This window comes from Frieseomelitta varia, unplaced genomic scaffold (genome assembly GCF_011392965.1).
Source record: "Frieseomelitta varia isolate USP_RPSP 00005682 unplaced genomic scaffold, Fvar_1.2 scaffold_249, whole genome shotgun sequence".
NCBI classification, from domain to species: Eukaryota; Metazoa; Arthropoda; class Insecta; order Hymenoptera; family Apidae; genus Frieseomelitta; species Frieseomelitta varia.
This window is the reverse complement of record NW_025109978.1, coordinates 415570-434562: the sequence shown is the minus strand read 5'-3', so window position 1 is coordinate 434562 and position 18993 is coordinate 415570. Positions and strand designations below refer to the sequence as shown.

General features: G+C 31.4%; 4 protein-coding genes across 7 annotated transcripts; 3 read left to right on the top strand and 1 right to left on the bottom strand.

Moving 5' to 3' along the window:
• The first annotated feature begins 253 nt into the window (after positions 1-253).
• On the top strand, positions 254-2254 carry LOC122528340 (ras-related protein ORAB-1). Its single transcript, XM_043653361.1, has 4 exons — positions 254-527; positions 1361-1757; positions 1847-2077; positions 2177-2254. Exons 1-3 carry the CDS (start codon positions 505-507, stop codon positions 2045-2047), a joined length of 621 nt encoding a protein of 206 aa, XP_043509296.1. The 5' UTR covers positions 254-504; the 3' UTR covers positions 2048-2077; positions 2177-2254.
• Positions 2255-2485: 231 nt separating this feature from the next.
• On the top strand, positions 2486-6567 carry LOC122528332 (exocyst complex component 5). Its single transcript, XM_043653345.1, has 6 exons — positions 2486-3921; positions 4014-4457; positions 4554-5128; positions 5192-5680; positions 5752-6259; positions 6358-6567. The coding sequence occupies exons 1-6, from the start codon at positions 3889-3891 to the stop codon at positions 6454-6456; spliced, it is 2148 nt and encodes a 715-aa protein (XP_043509280.1). The 5' UTR covers positions 2486-3888; the 3' UTR covers positions 6457-6567.
• Positions 6568-7796: 1229 nt separating this feature from the next.
• Positions 7797-11313, bottom strand: LOC122528385 (protein arginine N-methyltransferase 1). Of its 4 annotated transcripts, none has more exons than XM_043653443.1 (3): positions 11201-11313; positions 10409-10549; positions 7797-9537 (listed from the first exon to the last, which is right to left on the bottom strand). In XM_043653443.1, exons 2-3 carry the CDS (start codon positions 10472-10474, stop codon positions 8455-8457), a joined length of 1149 nt encoding a protein of 382 aa, XP_043509378.1. In that variant the 5' UTR covers positions 10475-10549; positions 11201-11313; the 3' UTR covers positions 7797-8454. The 4 variants fall into 4 exon arrangements, with proteins under 4 accessions (XP_043509378.1, XP_043509379.1, XP_043509377.1 ...); XM_043653444.1 differs by lacking the exon at positions 11201-11313 and adding an exon at positions 11112-11161 and having other exon boundaries at positions 10409-10554; XM_043653442.1 differs by lacking the exon at positions 11201-11313 and adding an exon at positions 10621-10636.
• LOC122528384 (AT-rich interactive domain-containing protein 4A) lies at positions 11029-18919 on the top strand. Its single transcript, XM_043653441.1, has 8 exons — positions 11029-11159; positions 11503-11777; positions 12536-12972; positions 13040-13285; positions 13550-13754; positions 13835-18281; positions 18361-18501; positions 18581-18919. Exons 2-8 carry the CDS (start codon positions 11772-11774, stop codon positions 18622-18624), a joined length of 5526 nt encoding a protein of 1841 aa, XP_043509376.1. The 5' UTR covers positions 11029-11159; positions 11503-11771; the 3' UTR covers positions 18625-18919.
• Positions 18920-18993: the final 74 nt, after the last annotated feature.

Genomic DNA, 18993 nt, shown 5'->3' with positions numbered 1-18993 from the left:
ATATTGAAAACAGAGTATCCGATATTGTATTGATGTCTAGTTGAAAAATATATCGATGCGTTGGTGTACATTTCCATAAAATTTCTACATAATATAATGCTAATATTTATTCGTAATATCACAATTTCCAAAGCGTAGACGGAACAGGGTACGACGATTAGAGAATAAAAGGAGAGAAAAAGAAAAAGGGAGAAAAGTGAAGAAAAGGCCCCGAGAGAGATAAGAAGTGCGCAGACGTGGTTCCGTGCTAGAATCGCTCCTGTCCCGTCAAATAGGAGGAGTGAAACAGCACCTGCTGCCATTCTGGCATTACGTCAATGGTAGACATTTCATTTGCTGGTTGGGAGGAGTTACTCTGACCGCCATTGTTACAGCTTCGTTCGTGTCGGAGAACGTGATCTGTGAATTTTCGTCGTCGCATCATCGATTCCAACGAGTCGTGTCTATTCTCTAGATTCGCGCAACGACGGTACGCGATATTAGTGAGCGTGTTCTAAGCGTAGCATGTCCACAATGAATCCGGAATAGTGAGTAAACTTTCTTTTGCGCAGACATAATTATGTCTAGGATACGTTTATTTCTTGAAACGTACAGTCAATTATTTATACCTGTAACAACGACCGAGAACCGAAGAGACCAGCTTGATATTACTTGTGCGTTGTTTGGCCACGCTATTGCGGAAAAATTTTATTTAACGCTCGCTGTCTGACAGATCCATCCTCCCCTCTTTTCTTTCTCCCTTGCTACCTATGTTCATGAGCCATATTTTAGAAATTCCTTTTCTTCGATCTTTGCTCAAATTTGTCGAGAAAATACGTTGCCCGACTTGTTTCAGACTCGAATATTCGTAGGCGAATATTTCTGGGGGGAATGTTTGAAAATAATTCCGAAGATTTGTCTTGTGAAATATTATAAAAAAACACAAGGCAGAGTTCATTGTTATTGTGAATGTTTCATTAGATTGCAACGCGAAAGTAATATAGGCAACAGTATATATTGTAATTATCATAAAATTACACGAAATATATATTTAACAAAAAAAAAACAATATTAAAATAAAATTTTGTAAGATTTTAAAGGAAAGAGATTTATATGTGTCGTTTAAGTAGTTTATATCAGTTGATTTTAATTATCATAAATTTTGTTTAGTAAACAATATATATCCATATAATGATCGACAACATATTTTGTTTATTTCTTTAAACTTATGCTGATTCATAGACATTGGTAAAAATGAATCTTGAAATAAATTAATTAATTAAAATTATAAATCGTAAGGTACAAAGTTGGATTAGATAATAATTTATGTTTTTACTATGATATAATTCAACTATATTCATTGTATAATATATTTTTGCAGTGATTATTTGTTTAAGTTACTTTTAATTGGAGATTCTGGAGTTGGAAAATCATGTCTTTTACTCCGCTTTGCTGATGACACATACACAGAAAGTTATATCAGTACTATTGGTGTAGATTTCAAAATACGAACAATTGATCTAGATGGAAAAACAATAAAATTACAAATCTGGGATACAGCAGGTCAAGAACGATTTAGAACAATTACAAGTTCTTATTATAGAGGTGCACACGGTATTATTGTTGTTTATGACTGCACAGATCAGGAAACATTTAATAATGTTAAACAGTGGCTAGAAGAGATTGATCGTTACGCATGCGATAATGTGAATAAGCTGCTAGTCGGCAATAAATGTGATCTTCATACTAAAAAAGTTGTTGATTACACAACAGCAAAAGTAAGGAAACTGTACGAACGAACGTATTAATGTTTGCATATTATTACATATCAATTGCATATTAATTTTTTATATAACTTTATAAATAGGAATATGCAGATCAACTTGGTATACCATTTTTGGAAACATCTGCTAAGAATGCAATGAATGTAGAACAAGCCTTTATGACAATGGCTGCAGAAATAAAACTTAGAGTGGGTCCTCCATCAAGTGGCAATAGTGATCCTGCAAATAATGTGAGAATAGAACATGGACGTCCAATTGAATCCTCTAAATCCGGGTGCTGCTGAGAAATGTAATTTTACGATCTTGTAACCAAAGTAAGCTTTTTTATATTAATAAATATTGTGAATTATGTAACTACAAATAATAATTCCAATATAAAAGACCAATCTTTGTACATTGATATTTAATTACAGAAGGACATCTTATGGTAGCAGTTTTATACTGCCTTTAAAATTATTACCAGAAGAAACAAGAAAGATTTGTGGAAGTTTCAGTTTAATAAAAAAAAAAAAAAAAAAAAATCGAGATGTGAAACATTATTAATCACGGACCACCAACTCTGTTACAGAGTTGAATAAAACAACTTCTGTTCTATCGTTTTCTTATTCAAGAAAGGAGAACATAATTATTCATTTGCTGATTATCTAGTGCAAAAATTGACCATAGGGAAATTCATCAGAACAGCATTGAAAATCATTGATGCGTTTAACAGCAATTCGAATTTATAAAGTAAATTACATAATACTATGTATCGTGGTTATTAAAGATAAGCATTCTTATTTTTTAGCGTAATTGTAACATGTATAATTGAATGTTTTTTTGTCTTAGAAGGAAGTCATTCTTAATCTTTGTACTACCCAAACATTTTTCCACATTTTATTCCAAACAAGAATTAGAGTAATAACATACTGAAATCATCGTTGCTGCCTCCCTCTTTTTTTCAGTGCTCATTAGTGTAATTTAATAACAATATATTAATAAATATTTCAACACTAATACAAAAAATGGTAAATAGTATACCTATACGTACAAGAATAATTAAATATGTTACAGATAATAATTAAATATGTTCCAGTTGGTAACTTCTATAAAGTTACGTAAATTTTTTAAACATGTGCTACTTATAAAATTTATAAAACTATTCGCCTACTATAAATATATCATATCGTTTGTAAAATGTTGCTTGACAAATTCGATATGTTTTATCCCATATCTAAACAATAAGCTTATATTTATAAAGCTGTGTGTTTCATACGAGTTTGTAAGAAGAAAATTTTGGCTACAATACTATTTCTCTTTTATATGGGTTACTTATTATTCAAGATATCTAGTTGACGTTATTTTATATCACATATATGTTGTTTCAATTGTTTTTGCTTTCCTATAATGAGAATCATTGAATGAATCAGGTTATTTTAATAAAATTTTATTCTATGCAATAATAATACCAAAAACTACTTTGTATAATATATATTATTCTAATTTTTATTAAAAAAAAGAAAAAAAAAGGAGAAAAGACATATTTTGTACAAATCTCATGTTACGATTGCAAATGATCTTACTTTTGTATTGTATTCTTAAAAAACTGTTTTTATGGAAACAAAATAAGAATATCTAAGAATGACGTGAAATTTCCTTTATTATAATAATATTAGTTTATTACGTGAATTAGTTGATAAGAATGTATGAAGTTCTTCACAAGAAGAACGTATGTAACAAGTAAATGTATGATTATAGAAAATAAATTTCGTGTGTAAGTTAAGAATTAATTATTTTTGTTTTGTAATACTGTATGTAATATTAATATGTTAACTCTGCATATTATATGAAATAGCATTTGAAATATTTAAAGATATTTAATTTGATACATATACGTTCTTCTTTAGTATAGTTCATGTAAGATAGAAAAGAACGATGTACGTCGAAGCTGTTCAATAATCGAAAAATGAAATGTTTTTTTGTAGTACTTATAGATTTTAATAAACGGTCAACAACAATTTTTCATTAAAAATTATATATTTTTTATCATTTTTATTAATATCTTATCAATAAGATCGATATTTGTATATAACAATAAAATCATAACCTTACTTTCATACTAGTGACAAAGTGAAACTTCGTCAAAATGATGCAACAGTATATGAAAGAATTAGAACAAGTAAATTATTAAAAATTAATCAATATAATAAATTCGAATTGTCATTTATTCATAAAACATTAATAATCGCATCTTTTTAATACCTCTTTCAGGATCCATTTGATCCTGAAGAATTTGTTGAAAGACTTGCTTGGAGAACAGTTAATGATACGACAAAGGATGATGGAAAAACGTTTTTTGATCCGACGATAGTGCATGAAACTTTCTTACAAGCGATTAAAGATTTACAAATTTTACAGGAACGTCAACAAAAGAAATGCGACAAACTTGAGGCAGCATTAAAAGATGAAGAAGCAAGGCATATACTAGAAATATTTGAATTGCAAGAAAGAAACAAACATTCTATTGATCTATTTCATCAGTTAGATGAAAGAATAAATCTTGTAGCTACCAAGGTTTTACACTTAGGAGATCAATTGGAAAGTGTTAATACTCCGAGAGCTAGAACTGTTGAAGCTCAGAAATTAATGAAACATTTTTCAGAATTTTTAAGTCCCGGACCTTTGACAGACCCGATTTTTACAGATAAATCTTCGGTATTAATATTTCTTTCATGAATCTAATATTTACTATTACTTTAATATTTACAATTGTATATGAAGCAAGAATTAAGATTCTTTATTTTGTAATAGCTAGATGAGGCAGCAGATGTTATACAGAAACTTCATCTTATTTCACAAGAATTACCATCTGAGAAATTTGAACATGCTAAGAAAAAAATTGCAGTTAAGTACGACGAAATTGAAAGAAATCTCATAGAAGAATTTGTTAGAGCACATAATAGGGAAGATGCTACTCGTATGAGAGAGCTAGCGTCGGTGTTAGCTCATTTTAAAGGATATTCTCAATGTATTGATGCATTTATAGAGCAAAGCCAAATGGGCTCGTTTGGAAAGGACGTTTTCCAAGATGTAATACCTATGTGTACAAAATATCATAAATTAATGCAGCAAGTATTTACAAATCCTGAACAGGTGATGGCAAAATTTGTGCTAAATATTTACCACTTAAGACTTCAAAAATATGCAGTTGCTAAATTAGCAGATAAAACTGATCCTGAAAAATACCTTAAAAATTTATATGATTTATATACAAGAACTGTGAAATTGTCTACAGAATTGAAAATGTTTAATATGGGTACTGATGATACATATCTTGCCAAACTTACTAGAAATATATTTCAGAAATATCTGGATACTTATATCATGTAAGTTTATATAATAATAGGAAATACATCGATGATATTTAAATATCAATATAATATTTTTAGCATGGAAACTAAAGTATTGAGGGAAAAATCAGCAGCTCTTCTTATTGAATATTACGAATCTAAAAATCATCAAAAAAAACAATTACAAAGTGGCGGATTTCAAGAATTAAGAAGAGATTTACAAGCAGTTTTAGGTGCAAGGACTAATATAAATATCGCGCAAATAGAAAATTATGGTGGTGAGACTTTTTTGTCAGAAGAACTTGCAATTGCTTTGTTACAAAGAAGTAAATTGGCGTTTCAAAGATGTCAATTATTATCGAAACCTGATGATATACCGATAAATACAATTCAGATTTTGGAGATACTATTACAATATTTAATAAGTGAACACGTTGATTATGCATTAGAATTGGGTTTACAAAGTGTACCAATTCCTGAAAGCAGAACTCAACCTGAGATATATTTTTTCAATGTTGTACGTCAATGTAACGCAATTGTACGCTTATTAGAGGAACAATTTAATGACAGCGTGATACCTCTTGTTCTGTAAGATTTATTTCATTTATTTTTAAATATAATTTTATTTTGAAAATATATTTGAAATATAATCTTTTTAGGTCTACACCCAAGCACGGAGATTGTATGTTAAAGAAAAAGCTTGTGTTAGATCAAATTGACATGAAATTGGAGATGGGATTAGATAGAAGTATAAATGCTATTATCGGCTGGGTAAAAGTGTATCTACAAAACGAACAACGAAAAACTGATTTTAAACCTGAAACTGATGTAGATACTTTAAGCACTCCAGCTTGTTTAACAGTAGTACAATATGTTACTGGAATGATTCGACATATTCGGAGTACTTTAGATGGAAAAAATTTAAACACTGTTTTAACTGAGCTTGGAGTGCGATTTCATAAAATTATTTATGATCATTTACAACAGTTTCAATTTAATTCTGCAGGTGCTATGTGTGCAATATGCGATATGAACGAATATCGTAAATGCGTCAAGGAACTTGAAATTGACCTTGTTACTAATTTGTTTGACACTTTACATGCTTTATGCAATTTATTATTAGTTAAACCAGAAAATTTAAAACAAGTTTGTACAGGAGACCAATTGGTATGTTATGGTGATTTAATTATAATTATAATTATATTATGTTTAAATACTTGTTATATTAAATTGATTAAAAATAATTATTTCTTTTATTATTACAGGCAACGTTAGACCGTAATGTTCTAGTGAATTTCATACAATTAAGAACTGATTATAAAACACAAAAATTAGCAAATTGTTTAAAGGGTTTAGCCACATAATAAATTCGTAAAATGTGTGAATATTACCTTTATAATACCTTTGAAATATGTTATGTACAGTATTTAGGATATACAACCAAAATAATAACAAACTAGATCTTACTAAATGAAGATGTTGCTTTCATTGTAATAATAATAATGGCCAGTTGTACAAGATTCTTTATTATATAGTTAAACTATATAAAAGCAATGATTTCCTTATTTTTTAAGCTTTGATTATATATTAGAAGATAAATAATTTCTTGTTTTTTCTAAGTTTTATAATAAATATTAAGTAAATATTTGTAGCAAACATATTTATTTTATTGGTATGTAAGATTGTCATAAACAATTGCAGTATCTGCTATAAACATTTTTCTTATTTTAGAAAATGGTATGCATAATAACTGATTATAATATTTGTCAAATTTCTCTACCTGATTTTCATTGGGTTGTTTCTAATACAAATTGATATCATCTAATTATTTTGTTCAAAATTTTGTAATATATTTTGACATATTACATACCACTTCAATTAAAGCAGACTTTAATACATTATACTAAATTTTGTAATTGTATGATCTACAATATAGGAGAATACTTTTTTTTAATGTTTATGTGTACATAATTTTATTTTAGTTCTAAAATGATCATTTTTATTAAATCGAAGAATTTTATAATTAATAAATATTAATATTTAAAAAGAATTATTAAAATAAAATATTTTAATAACTAATGTCTATAAGAAGAATTAAAAAATAGAACATACTACACTGAAATTAATGTTAAATTAAATAAAAAAAGATTATTTGTCTTGCATTTATTTACATGCATGTTTCAAATATTATTTTTAAAAGTTGTGTTTTGAATTAAAATTTCTTTATAAAATTGATTCTTTACTGCAAGTGTAGAATACATGTTTATTTCCAAATTTATTAAATATTTAGTAATTAGTCACATTGTGGCAATTGGTAATTTTGAAAAATGTTGAGAGAACATATAAAATACAAAATTTTCATGTTATAAATAGAATTTATAATATAATTTCAAATAATGTTTAGCTATAAAATTTTTATGTATTTTATATAATTAACTTAATTGAATATTGAACTTAACACTTACTAGAAATTCTTAATATTCTATCAAAACATTACAAAAATTTTAAATGTCATATAAATTGTCATACTAGTAATATTAATAATATAAACGTTATATATGAAAATTAAATTATTAGAATTTTTTTTTAAAATGAATCCAACATGACTATTATTAATATCGAGCATAATTATAGACAGGTATTGATGAAAATGAATAGTACTAACAATAAGCTTCAATTTACTATTAAATTAACAAAATATAATATTATAAATTTTTTACTTGTCATACATAATATAAATGAGCAGTTTCAAATTATTTTATTGTTTAGAATATGATAATATGTATAGTCTACAGGCCATGAATTTGAAAAAAAGATCTGTTTTAAGAATACGGTACAAAAATGTGGTAAATAAAACATATATTGTTTTAAACAAACTGATGAACTTGTACAATATTAAATCAATAATGATTTAATAGTTCAAAATTATAAGTTACACATAAAACAGACAAAAATTTACAATATGCAATACAAAATGGTCACAGAGAAAAATAAAATTATGAAATTATTATAGTATTCATATTTCTAATACACACTTACATAAAGTAATGTCTTGTAAATGTACACTTGGGATTAAGTAATCAATCCTATTTTTCTTAATTGTAGGTCATCATATTGCAAACTCTTACTAGATTAACAAAGAATCTGGACGTTATGTTAACTCTTAAGCAGGAAGCCTCTAACTTTCTTATAATTAAAGGATAAAAACATTTAAATAATTCACATCATTCATTGTACCGTACTATTAAATTTCATTAAATCATCTAATATAATTCAGTGATAATTAAAGTCTTGATTTCTATTTGATTATAATGTTATGGATTGTGAAAATAAAAGGAAGAGGATGAATAATCTGATAGATATCAGCGCATACGATAAGTATTAGTTTCGTGTACTTGGCACAATTCTCCTTTGAAGTCCAGTTCAATGCTGAAATCCAGATCTCTGTAATTCCTTGCATTAGGCTTCATCGAAAATACACCGTATATTTCTTCTCCTTTTTTAACTGTCATATATTCGTCAAAGTAGAATACAGTTTGTTTCCAATGAGTATACTGTACTTCTGGTGCTGTACTGAAGCCTATACGTTTGTGGCACTTGGTGAATTCGATGTTGAAGAATGTAACTAGTGCTTGTACATAGTCGTTTCTACGAACTTGTAAAGTAAATGGCGATGAAAATTCCAGATCAGCCTTAGTTACCGTGTATAAATCAACTTCTTTGATGAGGCATGCATTTGTAACAACTTGTTTTGGGTCCACAACATCCACTAGAGGTTCACTAATTGCTACTTTTCTTATACTACTCATATCAAATCCATATACATCATCCCACCAATTTATCTTCTCGTCTTTATATTGTCTGTCTTCAATGCCGCAAATAAATAAAGTTGCTTTGTCAGGAAATAACATTCCATCTTCACGAAGCCATTTATCTCTAGCAAAAAGCACTGTATCTAACATTGATTCATAAAATAAACAATAACCCATCCATTCAGAAATAATTATATCAACTTTCTCAATGCCGTCAGGCAGTGAGACTTCTTCAACTTTTCCTTTAAGTATTGTTATGACATTCGACAATTGATTCGCTTCAACGATCTTCTCAGCATATTCGACGATATTAGAACACTCAATACCGATAACTCTAGCTGCTCCAGCTTTGGCAGCAAACATTGAAAGTATACCAGTTCCACATCCAATATCAAGAACGGTTTTTCCCTTGAAGAGGTGTTTGTTATGATACATAGAATTACGGTAAGTCACTGTACGCACTTCGTCCTTCAACATTTCTTCATGAATTCCGTAATGTGCATATGAGTCGAAATAATAATCTCTAGAAGTCATGTCATCCACAGAGATAGATTCTCTGCAGGATGACTGTGCCGCATCTTTGTTTGATGCAGTGATATTTTCTGTAACTTCCATGGATTCCATTTTTGATACCTATAATAACGCAAAATTAATATTAATAATGAAGTATACATATACGCACTAATATAAAACTACATATCGTAATATTAAATTCGATAAAAGAGCATTATCACTTAAAAAATTTATTTTTATATAATATTAAACCATTATTTTATCAAAGAGATCAAAAAAATGATTATGTTTAGTTAAAGTGTTAGTTAGTAGAAAATATTAATTTGTGTTAATTTATATGTATGTTTTGTATGTGTGTGTGTGGGCGTATGTATGTAAGAAAAGCCTACAATTTCTACAAACACGTGATACGATCTTATTTCAAACTAATATATATATAAAATTTCTTTTTCACTTAGATATATAGTAAAATTTAATTAATATTAAACATTAATTACAATGTTGTTCATCAGTAACACCTAAGATTTCGAGATGCTGAAATTGTCGAGAATATTCTCGTTCCGGCCGATACCAAAGAAACATACACACGTGCCCGCCAAAATGAATGGCGTCTGTTTAAGATCGAATGATCAGACGAGATTCTTTCACGCACACACGTATTTCTGTACGATCGTGTGACGAATAGTACATATATGCAGTCGGATACAGTCTTAAATTTCCTTCGAAAAATATCGTGATATGTGATTTCGAAACGAGTGAAAAATACTTCTTCGCGCACGTTTTCGTGATCGTGGGAAACTGAGATCGGGCCAATCAATTTGTTTTTAGGATACTTAATAGCAGCGAAATACTATGACAAACGACATTCAAACATATTCCTCTTTTAAAGGTTTATGAAATATTGCACGTTGTACGTAGCGATATTAATACATTAACAGCTACTATTACATTCTCTCTTCGGTTTTATGAAAATATTCAGCTTAAAACTTACTGAATTTCCTGCTGTGCACATGCCACTCTGGTTGATTTCTACCGGCACTTCATTACTTGACGCCATTTTGTTCCGCGTCACAGCAGACGACTACAGACAGGAACGTATTATAAAGGCACATGGCAAGCTCCAACCACGGTTCTGTCAACACAAATATTCGCCCCATCAACAAATTTTAATTACAGATTCTCTTGTCAATTTATTTTTCATACTTGACAATGACGTCCAGTCGGAACTGACACGGCAATTTAATTGATATTCTAGCCAAATTTCGTTGTCATTACGACAAATACAGATATAGACTGAAAACGACACATAGCAATATCTATATTTTATTTCCAAATTAATTACTACAGAAATTTTTCAAATGACAATATCAATGTATATTTAGTAGTAATTAATTTCATACGCAATATGTATAGACATATGTGTACATATTCATGCACACAAGGTGCAATATTACTATTATCATAACTATCGCGCGATATATAGTATCTCGTCCGATTTAAAAATAATTTCAAATGTTCGAGAGGCATGCGTCAAAAGACAGAAATTGCAAATTTAAGGTTTGCAAGATCTGTGCGTGATCGCATGGATCGTTTACAAACGATCGTTTCGTATACGTGACTCTCATAGTAGAATCGTATTTAATCTTTCAACAGATACAGAAATTATATAACCGTTCGCACAGTACGTCGTACGATCGTTTCATGAAAAATATCGATCTCGAATACGGTGTTTTCCCCTGCAAGTAAGTGTACTAGTGTTTCTGGCAGTCCGCGTGATACACACACGTGAAATTCAGCAGGAGAACTACACCAAACGATTCGCCGTTCGTACGAGGTCACTTTTCTCGTGAAACGACCCAACGGAGACGACCATCCAAAATCGCGATGTCGCGATGAACGTTGATACACCCCTGTCGTATGCGCAGTGTGACCCTTCTACTATTTCGATTTTTACCTCGAAACGGATATTCATTTGTCTCGAGAGGCTGTTGAAAAATCGTAACTCATTTACACGGTTCCGTGTACGACGGAATCGTGATTAACTTCACGACGGGAGGGTAACTTTAATTTTGTATCTTTGCTCAGTTGTTTTCAGAAAGTGCAAAGACATCATCCAATAGGAGTCGAGTGGGTAGCTGACAAGTTGCGTCGGGGTGGAAATGGGCAGGGAACAGGAGCTTGTACGCACTCGAGCCGTGAGGTATTGGTTTCGCGAACGGGGCCAGATTCTCTCGGTCAAGTGGATTTTTCATGTGTTATTACTTCCAACGGTATAATGTAAACTGTCGATTTTGATGTCACTCACGTGCCACTGTCTTAAGATTATTTATATGGAGATCGTGGAGCGCTAGAAGATGCTGGTAAGGAAAACAGGCGGGAGTAAAGTTGACGTAGAAACAAGTGCGCAAAGATTGTATAGTTGAGTTCCTTTTCTGTTTTTTTCCTTCTTTCTTTTTTTTTCTCTCTCTCTGCCGTGCGTACAGAGAAAGCAAAGATCTCGTGCTTTTGTTATGTAGTTTTCGCAGGTCGTTTACTTCGGACGAGTATTTCGCCTGAGATACCTTCGAGGTTACGACTATTACCCGATGTGTGAGAAATCGACAGGCTGTCATGAACGTAGCGGACTCCGTTTCGAAAACGTGATTAAGATATCAAAGTACGAGTTTCGTTTCAACCAGGAGAAATGTTGTCGTGCGAAAGTTCTTGTTTATCGTAGGATAATCGTAGGCATAGTCGTCGAATACCCGCGAGGCATGATTGCCTACATAAACAACAGCTCATCGTACAGGGCAGCTGACTTTCTGTCAATTTTCATACGTTTGTCGTTCAGTTTTTATCGTTGATAACAAGCCTTTATGATGTTTCGAAGGGGATTAGATGTCAGTTCTCGAGACCTAAGGAATAATAATAATTGATAAAAAATAGAAATCATTTCGTTAGTATTATGTTGATATCAATATTATGTAAATATAAAGTACAGACACGAAATGTGAATATTTCATTTCATACCCATCTTTCTACTTTAGATGAAGAATGAATGTACGACGACTATGAAAGTATGTCGTGAGTAGGAGTTATATTGAAGATGTTATAAATGTACATGTATTTTCTGTTACAGGGAGACGATCCACCGTATCTATCTGTGGGTACGGAGGTTAGCGCTAAATATAAGGGTGCCTTCTGTGAAGCAAAGATTCGGAAAGTAGTAAGATCGGTGAAATGCAGAGTAACGTATAAACAAGGTTTGGGTACAGCAACGGTAGCTGATGATCAAATAAAAGGGACTTTAAGAGTAGGAGCATCCGTTGAAGCTAAACACGGAGATAGAAAAGAATTTGTGGAAGCTACTATCACTAAAATTCAAGACTGCAGTCAATATACAGTAGTTTTTGATGATGGAGATATTACAACATTAAGGAGAACTGCGCTTTGTTTAAAGAGTGGAAGACATTTCGCAGAGAGTGAAACTTTGGACCAACTTCCTTTAACACATCCGGAACATTTTGGAAATCCAGTAATTGGAGGAAGAAGAGGACGGCGGTCTAGACAAGCACAGTGAGTGTGGAGCAGTAATATCAGCAGAACAAATTTGCGTTATCGCTTATAAAAATAATTGTTATAGAGATGAAAGTAGTGATGATGAAGATAGTCCTCCACGAGGAACTCGTGATTCAGGTTCTAGTGGAACAGGCAAAGAAGGAATGGAGACAGAACCTGAAATTGGACGAGTTGTATGTGTGGAGCTTGGAGATAAAAAGAAGAAAGATAATTGGTTCCCTGGATTAGTAGTCGCTCCAACTGCTCAAGATACAGTGAGAATTCGAGTGAGAGATGACTATCTTGTGCGCTCGTTTAAGGACGCACGTTAGTAAGTATATTCGTATGTAAATAAATTTTCCAAAAAATATGAAAAGAAAGCAGAAAAACTTATAACAACAAAATATTTCTTTCTATTCGTGTTTATTCTAAAGTCGGTAAATTTATTTTATTTGTTATATTTTAACATACTTTACGTATACTTTTAAACATTCTTATAGTTTTAATTAAACAATTGCATAAAAAAATATACAAAATTAATTATGTATTGATATTATGTTCTATTATATTGCTATATTATTTTTTGCACATTTAGTTATACAGTTCCAAAAAAAGAGGCCACCGAATTTACAAAAGAACTTGTCAACAAAGTTGAGAATAGCACATTGAAGGTTGCAGTAGAAAAGGCATTGCTATTTTTAGAAAAGAATGAATTACCTCCCCATTGGGATAGAGATTCTCTTTTTGGACATTCTGTATCAAGTGGAAACAGTGATTCTGATGGAGAACTTGATTCTGATGTAAGTATTCATTTTTAATTTCAGTTATTGTTCCTTTAATTTGTTATCCACATATGTTGTGCACGTAATTTATTTTACAGAGTTCTGATGATGAACCGCGTGAGGAAAAAGATCATTTCGTAGCACAATTATACAAGTTTATGGATGATCGTGGTACACCTATTAACAATTGTCCAATGATTGGATCTGAAGATATAGATTTATATAGGTTATTTCGAGCTGTTTATAAGTTGGGTGGCTATAATCGTGTAACAAATCAAAATCAATGGAAATTAATAACGCGTCGCCTGAGCTTTACGATGCAAAATTCACCATCTACGCACAATTTGGTTAAACAGGCCTATAAGAAATTCTTACACTCCTTTGAGGACTTCTATAGAAAATTAGGTTGTACCATGGTAAATCATCCAAGGGGTACTATACGCAAACAACGTCCTGGAAGAAGTCTAATCAGAGATAAAGATAGAAATACTCCTGTACCACCTCAAATATCTGTCACTAAAACTGAAAAGGAAGAAGAAGATAAAAAAATCATTGAAGAAGAAAAGAAAGAGAAAAAAGAAATCAAAAAAGAACAACCAGTAAAAGAAGAAGAAATTGTAAAGATAAAAAAGAAAGATGAATTTGAAGAAAGCGGTAGCGGACAAGACAGTGACGTGAATGTTGAGGCTGAAGCTGAATCTTCATCCAGTAGTGAAAAATCTCAAAAAATTTCGACGTCCTTATCATTACCAAATAGAAGCAAATCTAAAAATAAAGAAGATTCAAAGAAAAAAGTAATAGAAAAAAAGAAAGCTGAACCTAAAAGACAAGAGAAGAAAGATGATAAAATAAAAGAAGAGGATGCTGCTAAAACGAGATCTAAATCTAAAGATGATAATGTAAAAAGTAAAATATCTTCTGAAAATAGGGAAACACGAACTCCATCGAGAGAATCGGAAAGAAAGACTTTATCCAAACAAAGACGATTGATAGATGAGGATCTGAAGAAACGAGGGAGGAAACGAAAAGAGTTTGAAGCAGAGAAATCACGTACGGATGAACAGTCAGCAGATTCAGCTCCGTGTTACAAAGGTCCTGTGGAATTAGGAGATAGACTGAAAGTATATTATGGACCTACTCATGAATCTAAGGTTACTTATGAAGCAAAAGTTATTGATATGGAAAAAGATGGTACAGAACCAATGTATTTAGTACATTATACTGGATGGAATACGAGATACGATGAATGGATTAAATCATCAAGAATAGCACAGAATTTTACACAAGCTCAAGGTAGAATGAAACGAATTAAAGCTACTTCACGACCTCAAACTCCCAGTACGAATTTATCAAATAATATAAATAAGTCATCAAAAATTATTTCTAACACTAGTTCGAATACTTCGCAAAACCGACGTCGAGCACAAAGTGTTGCACCTACTACATCAGTTGTTTCGTCTTCTTCAACAAAAGAAGCCAAGAAAGAAGAGAAAGAAAAAGAAATATCTCAACCAGTTAGATCTACGACTCCATTATCTGTTATAAGTTCTAGCTCTAGGACGAAAAGTCCAGCGACACCGGCAAATAATCGTCAAACACGAACAAGAAATAATGATATGTCGAGTATAGAACACCGGAGGCGTACTAGAAGAACTTCTGGACACGCGGATATAGTTCCATCAGAAACTGAAGAAAGTGAGACATATGATTCAGATACTACGGAATCAGAACAAACACGAACGAAATCTAAGACTGTAGAGGAAAGAAAACGTAAAGAAGCGAGATATAGAGTAGAAGATAGAATGAAACCCGACGAAACTAGCGAGGGTGAAGAAGATAAAGATAATTTAGAAGAACCGCGTAGAGGTAGGAGATTAAGAAGGACAATCAGTAAATCGCAAGGTATAAAATCTGAACCAGACAGCGATGAAGAACAACCGAAAGGTCGAGATTTCGACTTGAATCAAATACGATCTGAATTAAAAGGTTTTGATAAAGCAGTAAAATTGGAACTTGTTAGGGTTGAACCAGATCCAGAAGACGAAATAAAAATAGAAGAGAAGGAAAATGTTTCAGTTTCACCAAAATTAGAGAAAAATTTAGAAGCATCGAAATTAGAAACAATGCCTGAATCTAAAATAATAGATAACACAGAAGATATATATGAATTTAAAGAACCAGAACCATTTGAATTTGAAGTACGAAACAAACGGGATACGAGCGGAGAAAAGGACAAAATAAAGAAGAGAGTATTTGAAGAAGAGCCAAAAAGTCCTAAGAAAAAGCAAAAAATAGTTGTATCACCAGTTATTAAAGAAGTTAAATCAGAAACAGATAATGATTCACGAAAGAAAGTAAAGAAATTATTTAGCAAAAGAACTGACGACATTACAGATAATTTACATTCTCACAAATCGTTACAATCTACATCATTAACAACATGCGAAGAAGCATTTGATAAGCTTTGTGAATCGCCACCATTCAATCAAATGAAATCTATACCTATTATTGAGGAGACAGGTAAAATAAATAATGGCATAGATCTTTTATTCAGTGATTTACCTGGAGATGATGATGCTACTCATGATGATTCAGAAGATCGTTTAATAATATCAGAGGCAGAAGTTTCGGAAGCGGAACAAGAAAATTTATTTACATATCAACAAGAAATGTTTCCTTCTAATGACGGAAATGATTTAATGGAATCAAATAAAGAAGATATAAGTTTACAAATTGAATCGGTAAGAGAAGATATAACGCTAACAGTCTCAAATAAACCTGACATAATTGTTGAGCAAAAACAAAATATTAAATCTCCATTGCATAGTCAATCTCCAGAATTAAAACCATTGGATTCAAAATTGTTAGATATTACTCCTGTTCCATCTCCAATTGTAACAGTTCCAGCACCGATTAGTGCGAGATTACCAGCTACATCTACAATTGAAGAAAAACTTTCAGCTGCAATGGCTTTTCGTAGTAAAACTAAAGATGTTAAAAAAGAAGATGAGACTCCCGAAGTTGTATGGAAAACATCAAAGGAAATTTCTAAGAAATTAGATGCTACAGTTGTACAAAAAAGTAAAGAAGATCAGCATGGGCCTAAGATTGAAAGTGAAAATAATAAACGAGAAGAGGAAGATATCGTAATAAGTAATGAAAACCAGTGTGAAGAAATAATGTGTGTAGTAATTAAACAAAAAGAAGAAGAACTTCAACAATTTAAACCAAAAAAAGAAGTAGAAATTAAAAAATTCGTTGAAACAAAAATAGAACATACAAAAATACAAGAAAAAGAAGAAGAGGAATGGAAACGTGTAGAAAATGAAAAATCAAAAAAGATAGAGGACGAATTTAAAGAACATGATTTCAAAGAAAAGGAAAATCACAAGAAGATAATTAATCAAGATATGGTAGATTCTGCAGATAGTAGTGATTCTGAACAGAGACTAGTAATTGATAATGAGGAGTCACAAGATGTGAAGAGTTCAACATCAAATTTTGATGTTAAATTAAGAGCAGAGTTGGATAGACTTCAGGACACGCAGGAAAGATATTCACAAACGCAGAAATCTATGCAGCCGCTAAAGCATCAGCAGCAAGAATGCGTTACTGAATTTAAAACTGAGATTAAAGAAATTCCTGTTACGAAAACAGATGAAGAGGGAGAAACAATTAATTCCTTGTTATGTGAAGAAGAAATACCTGGTTCACCAGCTCCTATTACCGAAAGTATAGAGCAAATAAATGCTGGTCCATCCTGTTCACCTCCAAAAGTTGAAACTGCAGAAAGTAATATAGTATTGATGGAAATGCCATTTGCAAGTGCTCCTACATCTGGTCAAAGTACAACCAGCAGTACTGTTGCTACTCTCAGCATGGCACTGCCCAAAACTATAGAAACATCTGTACCAGTTTCTTTATCTATGCAACAAAATCCAACTTTGAGCATGAGACAACAGTCTCATCATCAACATTTACCTGCGTTAATGCCTGCACAGAGAAGAGAAAGCAATGAAGCAGCACCTGTAATGGATAATACCCCTCCGACTACACCTGATTCAAGCATTTCCAATATTTCTGGCTCTCCAAGAGAAGAAAGAACAGGAGGTTCATCACCAACCTCAGAGGATAACATGAAACATAATCGTGATAGTTCTGAAGCGGATAATGATAGTGGTGGGAAAGGTCCAGGATTCAGTGAAGATGATACATTACCAAATGTTGAAGGAAATTCTACAGATAGAATATTAAAACCACCAGCAAAACGAACTATTGAAGAAACACAATCTCCCAAAAAACGTAAAAGAAACAGAAAGCATTCAGAGTGTGATAAAAATACTACTAAAAAGACAGGAAGACATAGTAATAGACATGGTAGACATGGTGGTGGAAGCGATAGTGACGATACGAGTGAAGGTTCTAATTTATGTGGAGTTAATTCGACTTCAGCAAATCACACAAATATTGCTAATGTTCCCGATCTTAGTAACTACTCATCGAGATCACCTCGGCCAACAAAATATAATTTCTATGTAGAATTAGGTAATAGATCGGATAGTATTTCTTTTAATTTTAATTTATTATCTGTAAAAAAAATATTGACGTTTTATTTTAATTGCAGATCCCGAATTAGATGGTAGTCAAAGGATAGCTGTACTACAGCAAAAATTAGCTGAATTACGTAAAACATATAATGCAGTGAAAGTTGAACTTGCCGCTATTGAAAGACGTAGAAAAAAGTTAAGAAGAAGAGAACGGGAAGGTAAATATATCTGAATGAAAAATTTTTACATAAAACTTGTTATATAAAAGATTTTATATAAAAAAATATTTGATTTTAGCCATAAAGGCAGCTAAAGCAGAAATGCAACAGGCTTGTTCGTGATGAGCTGCCTTGAAACATCCTAATTGACTCAGTTTGCACTAAGAAACTTTTATACAACACCCAGAGATAATAGTATCATTATATAGATACCTTGCAATTACAGCAGATTTCATGACAATTTTTATCTACCTAACATCGTTTGGGTAACTTTCCCCCCATTAATATAAATTGTAGATATAGCTATAAGATTTAGTATAAAAGAGAAACATTTACCAGAATGAATATATATATTCATATATGCTTTGTGTTGTACATTATTTTGACAAGAACGTAATGTGACAGTTAAAAATTTTTATTCTCGATTTGTCATTTCACCTGCTCAGATGCAAAGTACAAATTATCGAACTTGATGATCATTTTCATCGTTCA